This window comes from Pinus tabuliformis, chromosome 7, assembly GCF_031772625.1.
Source record: "Pinus tabuliformis cultivar Carrire ecotype Pingquan chromosome 7, CPIR1, whole genome shotgun sequence".
NCBI lineage: Eukaryota > Viridiplantae > Streptophyta > Pinopsida > Pinales > Pinaceae > Pinus > Pinus tabuliformis.
The window spans coordinates 664,222,433-664,231,653 of NC_142293.1; the positions used below are offsets into that span (position 1 = coordinate 664,222,433).

The following is a 9,221-nucleotide window of genomic DNA, read 5'->3' on the forward strand; positions in this document are numbered from 1 at the left end:
CTGAAAATGGTCGATATATATTGCTATATATTGCACCATGTGTATATATTGCACTTTCTTTTACTTCCTATGATATTGGTCGGAAAAGTTATCATTAACCTAAATTTGATTTTGGTCAACTTTGAATTGGAAATAAGCTTTGGTGATGCCAAAAAAATTAAACAAACAATGAAGCAGCTTTTTATATAAATTTTATATAAGAATAGAAAATTTTCTATTATTATGTATTAGATTAATCCATATTTACAATATTAATTTATAAATAATATTAATATTTTTATAATTTTAAATATTATTTAATTTATAAATATTTTAATTATTAGTATTTTTAAATAATTTAATAATTTTAAAAACAAAATTTATGTCTTCTGAACCATAAATTATTATCCAAGTATGCTTTCAATTTTATATTCTACTTTGAATGGAAGAATATATAACATGGAACGAGAGTTTGAGTTATCCATATTCATGGTATTGTCTATTAAAAATTGGAAAAGTGTGATCAAATTTAAATGACATGTTCATACGTTATTTTTATTATAATTTTAAATTAGTGTATTATTTTTAAATAATTATATTTGTTATTATATAATTATATTTTTTTATTAGAAATTTTTATATATAAAAATTATTTTAATTTTTATATTTTTAAAAGTTTGTAGAGGGGAGAATTTAATCTTTTTAATTTATAATAATTTCAAAATTATATTGAATTTAAGAGTTTAGTTTATCATAAAGTTTTATATTTAATTTGGTTATTTTGATTTAGGATTTTATAAAATAAATTATAATTATAGATATTAATATAAATAAATGTAATATTGTTGTAAAAATGTATATGAGAAAGAAATGAAATTTGTCGTCAATTTCCTTGAAGTTGTATAGATTGTAAATTCATTTTGTAACATAATCAATTTTATTTTGAAAAAGAAAATTTGCTTGTTACACTATTATATCAAGCACTTACTAATGACACTTTATAATTTTCTTTTCTTATAGAGATATATGTGTATATAACTATCCAATTTCTATTTGTTTAAACTTTCAAAAAAAGATTCGATACCTTGTTTTTATTTTATATGTAAATGATGACACATTGATTTCTATTCTTCTTATATTAATGAGGCCTTTTAATCACACACTTAATAGTTTTTCTGTGTTTTCTATATGATGTCATCATATTTAGCAAAACTCAAATACTAGATGTTTCTAAATTACATTGAGAATGGCCAAGCCACTTCCATAATTATGGGATTGACAACCATGCCTATGAGCTAATTGCATTGTTGATTTACACCACTTCACATGACCACCATAAAATATATGTGCTTCCCATTCACAATGTCTAATGACTTCTCCCTATAATCCCTATGAACTAAAGTCATAGTGGATAACTCAAATTATTCTACTAAGCCCACAATAGCTTTTTATTATTTGGTAAATTCGTCAATACAAATGTGTATGTTTCCACATCTAGTCATCATTATTCAAAAATTTATTTCATTTCTTTGTTTATTATTAATAGTTCCATTATTAATTAAATATATCTTTGTTTTAAAATTTATTCAATAATTAATATCTATTCCATTTTTTTATTATTATAAACTAAACTAATTTTTGTCAAATGTTAAACCTCAATTATTTTTGTCAAAAATTCCAATTAATTGTTTGTATTTTAATATTCAAATAAATATATCTTTATATTCAATTAAGTATTTCTTTATTTAACATTTTTTCAATAATTAATATCTATTTGATTTGTTTATTAATATAAACCAAACTAATTTTGGTCAAAGGTTAAATTCTGAATATTTATGAGTTTGATTCTTTAGGTCAAAAATATTAGTTAATTGAATTCTTATAATTTTCATCTGAACATTAATATTAAGATTCACTATCATATATCATATTTTATATAATCCTCCAAGCACTCCTTTCCAATCCATAAAAGTTTTCTTTTGTCCTTAATCATGGCTGGTGAGTCCACTTGAAATGTTGGACGAATCAAAATCTTTATACAATTGAATTCTAAAAAGATTGATATAATTTATGCAAATGTAGTGAGGGTGTCATCACTTCTGGAAGAGACATCCCCTTGCTCTAGACTACTCTTATGAATTGTAGTTGAAACACATCTCTTTTATAAAGTGTTTTTTGACTTGTCATCTCCAACAACAACTTGAGGATATTATCTTAGATAGTTCTATGAACAAAAAGATAATGCAACAATAAATACATTAACTTCACTTCACCAAAGGATGGTATATTTATGAAAAATATGGACATAGAGATAGTATGAATGGTGAATGGAAGTTTATCTTTGAGAAGAAGGAATTTGGATACATTTTAATTATGCATGCCATATATATCATTGATCCCTTTTTACATAGCTTTAGGTGTCTCATTAAACAATGTATCAATGTCCCTCTCACTTTTTAACATATTGTTAAGGAAAATTTCTAAGATGAAAATTTATCAAAGTTTAAAAATCTTCTTGAATCTTACTAGTCTCTAATATGTAAATTGTAAAATGTTTGGTGATATTTTTGTAAATGATTGAAACTTCTAATGATTTTATATTGTCTCTATAAAAGTGATGATTTTTTAAATATATAATAAAATTTGGGCCAATAGTTTTTAGAAAAAATGGAAATTGGCTAATGTATGTTTTTCGAAAAACATAGAAAATTAACCCACCTATTAATATTAACCCCTAAAATGTTCCCTATATATTATTCAATATTAAAAGAATAAAATATATCAAAAATCCATCTTATATAAAATATATTATATAAACAAAAAATATTAAAGAAATATTCACTAGTTTTTGGAAAACAACACTATTAATTGTCATTTCTTTGATGACATCTCTAGGCATTTTTGTTGAGAATAAAATCCGCATGGTAACCTTTTTATATTATATTATAAAATTTGTAAAATAAATATATGATTCTCTAAATATAGAAAAAATCATAATTTGGAGTTTTACATGCATTACACAATATAATAAATTAAGTTACATGCATTATATTGTTTAATATAATAATATAAAAAAAATATCACAAATAATTTGTAGATATAAAAATATCATTACAGGTCATTTTCATTTTACATTCACTCATCAAAGTTACATTTATATTCATGGATTTGTATTACATTTAAACTAACTGGCATATAAGAAACCTAAAAGTGACTCTTGATAAAGTAGATTGTTATCCTATATATATATATATATATCGTATTCCCTATTCAATTTTTTAAAGTGACATGATATCAAGAGGAAATATGTAAGTTATTTTTTAGTGTTCTTCAGTAACTATTTATGAATGAAATCATACACAAAATGCTTACATGTTCTATGGTATATAGGCAAATTCTATACTTACACATACAAATACCTATCTTACACATCACAAGAATGCTTATTAATTCATTTTCAAGTAGATTTGAGAATGCTTATTAATTCATTGTCTAGTAGATTTAATGTGAATCCTTGTCAATCAAATCAAGTAAGAATCAATATCTTATACAACTTCAATGCATCTTCATATAATTGTGCAACATCAAAGTAAAAACAAGACTTATCACCAATATTCTCACTATGCATACCATTCCCTTTGTGAATGCAGTTCACTAACGAAACTAACAAATTAATCGATGAACAAGCCAAATAGTCACGAGCACTCCATGTTTTGTATTGTAAGTGTTTTACATCTCATGGGTCTCATACTCTCTTGAAAAATTCAAGAGTACTATGTGTAGAACACATGATCCCCCAGCCTCCCACACAATGATCAAGGCTCAATCCCTCAACCTCTATTCTATGTTGTTTCCATCACCCAATGTGTTGCAATTGCCACTACTATTATCACTGCTCTTCATACAACAAAAATGGTCACCACAAATATTTTTTCTTTTGTAACCATATAGTTTGCATAGTAAATCAAAATCAATTTAAATTTGAAAAAATAAATAATTTTTTCACTCTAAATAATTTGGACATTGTGTGTGGGGAGTGATATTTATATTAAATCAAGGAGCTTGCAACTCCTTCCTTCTCTAAGTGCTTACACTAATCTAAACAATAATAATTTCCATAAATTCTCTCTATTATTATTGTGGGATAGATGCACTTCTACATTATCTCTAATATTTTTAACAAATCACTCCATATTGGTTTTGACAATCTTCATAATCTTGAAGGAGCATATAGATAAGACAATTCTTAACCTAACTAGGTCCACTTCTAAATTTACTCTCTCATATTTTGAATGAATCACTTATAGTGGTTTTCACAATCTTTATATATAAGACAATCCTTAACTTAATAAGTCCCAACTACAAAGTGGACAATAATAATTTCCATAAACTGTCTCTATTATTGAGACCCACTTCTACATTCTCTATAATATTATGAACAAATCACTCCATAGTAGTTTTGACAATCTTCATAATCTTGAAGGAGCATATAGATGAGACAACTCTTAACCTAACCAAGTCCACTTCTAAATTTACTCTCATGTTTTGAATGAATCACTTATAATGGTTTTGATCATCTTTATATAAGACCATCTTTAACTTAATAAGTCCCAACTACAAAGCAAACAATTAATTTCCTAACTACAAACATTTAATCACTCACTCCAAAAAAAAATCACCATCAAAATATGAATCTACTATTTAAAAAACACACTCCAATTTAATTTTATTTCATATCCACTTTTGATATTCCCTTCCCTTAGAATATGCTAATACATTTGTATTATAATATTTTATTATAACTTCCTGAGAAGATAATATTCTCCATGTTCAGGAAACCCCTTCGAAATTCATTCCCTTATGCTTAGATTCAATGCACTATATTCTTTTGCTCAACCTTAAAATTACGTTTTTATGGGTCATTTTCATTAATAACACGAGTTTCACAAAAAAACGCCCCCCTCTTTAATATGTTTGTTTATAGAGTGGTGCGGGTATATTTATTCCAATGCTTTGTCATATATGTAGTTTTGTTCCATTTGTAAAATGTTGTGCGCATGCTTATTTTTATTTGTTGTTTACTTCTTAAATTCTAGACATTGACGAAGCAATTGTTTATTTCCATTTGGCCTTGAATTCTAGATATTGACAAAGCATTGAAATAAATATAAGAGAGATGGACCGTTTTATTCTCCACCGTTGTCTTTTCTTATCATTCTTTGTCATATGCCCCTGGATATCAGAGCTGGAGGTCACTATGTCAAACACCGGAACTCTGACACCCCATAATCTCTTCATAGAATATGAATACTGCAAGAATTAAAGGTGAACGTGCTGACTGAGCACTACACAAACATCCAAAGATTCTTCTGACTGCAACGCACTCACAGGACATTAATAATCCCGAAATGACGGAAAACACAGTGAATGAGCACTCGCAGGACATTAACAATCCTAAAATGATAAGAAAAACAACGAATGATTATCCGTCAGGAAAGCTCAGAGGATTCTTAAGCGATATACTATTGTGTGAAAGAGACTTCGGAGATGATCCACTAAGTAGGATCCATAAAGCGAGAGATCGATGGTAAGTCTAAGTCAGCTCAGAATGTTGAACTGTGGATTATGTACATTGGTGGACAAGCAACCTTTCATTTATTAGCTGGCTAGGGTTGGACAGGCAACTTTTATAATAGAGTACAGATTCATGCATAATTAGTGCTGCAAAATTGTGTTTTCAAAGGGACTGAGCAGAACTTAAATAATGTGTTTTCAAAGGGACTGAGCAGAACTTATAGGCAAAGAGATAAGAGATAGGAGATCCAAGAGAAATGAGGCTACCAAGGACTACTCTGATCACAGTAACAATAACTGTATGCATTATTTTTTCATGTCTATTGCTGTTGGCTGCTACAGCAGGAGCATGCCACACAGGTATATTGATGGTTATCTTACCAGTCAGGTATATTGATGGTTATCTTACCGGTCATTCACAGTGGTTATGATGGGTACACTTAAAGGTTAAGAATATGTGTTTTTTCATATCAATATATTGATGATTATCTTATTAGTCATTCACACTTGGTTATAATAAGTATAGGATGGATATGTCTAAAAATTAAAAAATGTATTTCTTCGATTAGACTAGACAGTAATCAAATCTCTAAAATTAATTCCTTATCCCACAAACAAAACTCTCAAATCTCTATAAATAGAGTGGTTCCTTGTCTTACAAACAAAACTTTCAAATATCATGGGTCATTATTGAAGATTGTATTTAGAGTCCATCAAGACTGTAACATGAATTATACTATTATTGTTGGTGTTGCTGTTTACTGCTGAACATTTTAGGGTTGATAACTTTATCTTCACATTGTTTGCAATTGCAGGTGACTGTTCTAAGCATACGGGGGTGGCGCCCACAGATCAAGAAGCAGATAACAACACAATTGCCCCTACCTATAACTCAGCTGCTTCTGAGACTGGGAAAGAAGAACATCAAGAGAAAACAAGAACTGGCCAGAAAAAATCACCGCACGTAAGCCCTGCACCTCAGATTAACAGGGAAGGCAAAGGATTCACGAGATCCATGGATGGGCAAAATGGCCATGGGAAAAAGGATGTTGCGGTTCTTACAGACTATGATTCGTATGATCCTTCCCCTACTCTCGTAAAGCCGCCCTTCAAAGTCATTCCAAATTGATGATCGATCCTTTTTATTTATTTAGAGCAGGAAAACAATATATGAATTCTGTGGATATATATATAACGAATGATATATATATATATATATCCACACTATATATATATATATATATTTTCTGTCGATATTGGTGGTTAAAAACTGGTATTATATTGTAATAAGAGTTGAAGTCCTTTGTGTGACATACGCATTCTTGCTCTTTATGTTTCAAACAGAATTGACACTATTATCTGTATTTCCTGAGTTGAAATTTAACCGTTAAATGGATGTGTGCAGTTAAATTTACTGGTGAAAGTATTTTTTTTTTTCGTTTTAGAAGTCAAATTGAAGATTCATGATACATTCCTGATTGTGTCATGATATGTGAGCGCTACTGAGTGGCTGTTGTTGAAATTAATTTGATGGCAAATTTTGGAATATTTATAATTTACAATTTATATAAAAATAGTTTAATGACTCATAAAAGTGCCTAAACAATTTAGCAAATCATTAAACATCTCAACCAGGGATAGAATTTGAGAGTTTTGTTATAAAGTGATTTGTATACTCAATATAATTAACAACTAATCAAGAGATGGAATTTGAGGGTTGTTATAAAGTGATTTGTATATTAAATATGATTAATAACTATTACTCAATATAGTTATTTTTTTTGCTTTGAAGATCTATTACAGACTAGATTTCTCTGGGACTAGGTATAGTAATAATAAATAATAGGTTGAATTTATAGTATTATAGAAAGGTTTAGACATAGTCATTAATATAAAAATAAAGAGATTAAAAGTTTTAGGGATTTAATGATAGTCATTAAATTGATCTCTTAATCTAAACGTGAAAAACTTGAAATAATTGTGAACAAAATTGCATTGCAGATAAAGAACTTTGAAGAGATTTCCCTCTTCCACACCCTTAGACATTTTTGTGAAAATGTTTATAAACTGGCTAATCATGGAGCAAAGCCTAGGCTAGGGATATTAGAATATAATAATGATCCAGGGGTCTTTTACCCATCCCTTAATTCAAATTATATGCGTTATATCAATATGATGAATCGTTCTGGGAGCATCATTGAATGCGAAGGAATGGTTTCATGGATTGTGTGGAGTAAAGCATCTCATCCAAATGGTGTTGTCAGCAAGGGATCCACGTCTCTTCCTCTGCTCTTCAGTTATTGCAGACTGGACAAATGGTGTGGTGCGGTGCAACGACTTGTTCTAATTGGAAATTCCCCATGGCATTATTCTTTATTGCTCTGTGCCATTCCTATGGTCTGGTTGGTATTTGTATGGCAGAGGATATCTTGTTGCAGGCTTCCGGATCCATGAATATCCTTTTGGGTCTTGTCTTATCCTCGCTTCTCCCTTCTGCTTCCTGGTTTGTCCAGCGCCTTCGAAACTTGAGTATGGAAAGCGTGAATATGGCTACCGCTGGGGTCAAGCTTCTCATTCTATTAGTCGAGAATTTGTTCAAAGTGTTGATGGGCATGGTTGAACTCTCAATTACAAGGTGGGAGCTTGTGGAAAGCCATAAGAAAGCTAGATTCAATTTTGTTGGAGAAAAAATAGTAGTTGTATATGAAAATGGATAGGAAGCTTGCAAGTTTTTGTGGAAAAAGAACTTAAGTAAATAAGTGTTTGTTGGAGAATTAGGTTCAAGGGTGGCAACGTAGATATTGATTTAGAAGTTTACTATGATGTTGAATTTTTGGAGTAATTTTGCAAAGAATATGGAATGTTTCAATGTAAAATCATAATCCAGAAAATTGACAAAAGAAAAAAGAAAATTGTTATAGATATATTGAAATATTTATGCAATAGAAATCAAAGCATGTATCAAACTTTACTCAATGAACCTTTGACCTATCATGTGTTTTTGTGACATGTTAAACAATACCTTTAATTTGACTATAGAATACCTGTAAAAATCACATTATTTAACCCCCTACCAATACGAACCCAATATATCTTCCCAATTTAAAATCCCCCTACTCCCACTAGATATTTCATTAACATTTTTTATACCCTTTTATATTTTTTCATTAACTTTGAACTCCATTTTGTATATCTTAGAATATAAAAACTATTTACCACCCATATATCCTCAATATATTATGTCATTTTTTTCTTCAATATATATTCTTAATATAAACCCACCTGGTATGCCCTAGTGGCATGTATATGATTCCCCATGCAACCAGATATTTTAATAGAAAAACTACCCATTCTATTTAAAAATATATATGGTTATCTTTATTATATCGTATAACACATTCAATTTTGCCTTTCACTGGGTATTAGTTTGTCTTTGACCAAAAATTTATGACGCTTATCCATAGTTTAATATTAGGAATTCAATTTTTATATTTTTTATTATTATTTAAATTTATTTATTTATAACGTGATTATTTGAGGTCTTATTATGGGTTCTTTAGTAACTTCCATTTCTATTAATTATTAATTTTTGCTTTTTAGTTTTATTTCCTTTTTATTTAACTTTTTGATTTTTTCTTTTTCTTTTTTCTATTATAACTATTTTTATG

At 28.6% G+C, this 9,221-nt stretch overlaps 1 protein-coding gene across 1 annotated transcript; it reads left to right on the forward strand.

The window, feature by feature from the left end:
- Positions 1-5,599: 5,599 nt before the first annotated feature.
- LOC149249196 (uncharacterized) lies at positions 5,600-6,978 on the forward strand. The gene is made up of 2 exons (XM_089456199.1): positions 5,600-5,913; positions 6,369-6,978. The coding sequence occupies exons 1-2, from the start codon at positions 5,811-5,813 to the stop codon at positions 6,680-6,682; spliced, it is 417 nt and encodes a 138-aa protein (XP_089312325.1). The 5' UTR covers positions 5,600-5,810; the 3' UTR covers positions 6,683-6,978.
- Positions 6,979-9,221: the final 2,243 nt, after the last annotated feature.

What these genes read in the sequence shown, in the direction of transcription:
- LOC149249196 (XM_089456199.1), top strand. Translation starts at nt 5,811, where the DNA reads ATGAGGCTACCAAGGACTACTCTGATCACAGTAACAATAACTGTATGC. An exon ending in AGCAGGAGCATGCCACACAG is followed by an intron (nt 5,914 to 6,368) that starts GTATATTGATGG and finishes TTGCAATTGCAG; the next exon opens with GTGACTGTTCTAAGCATACG.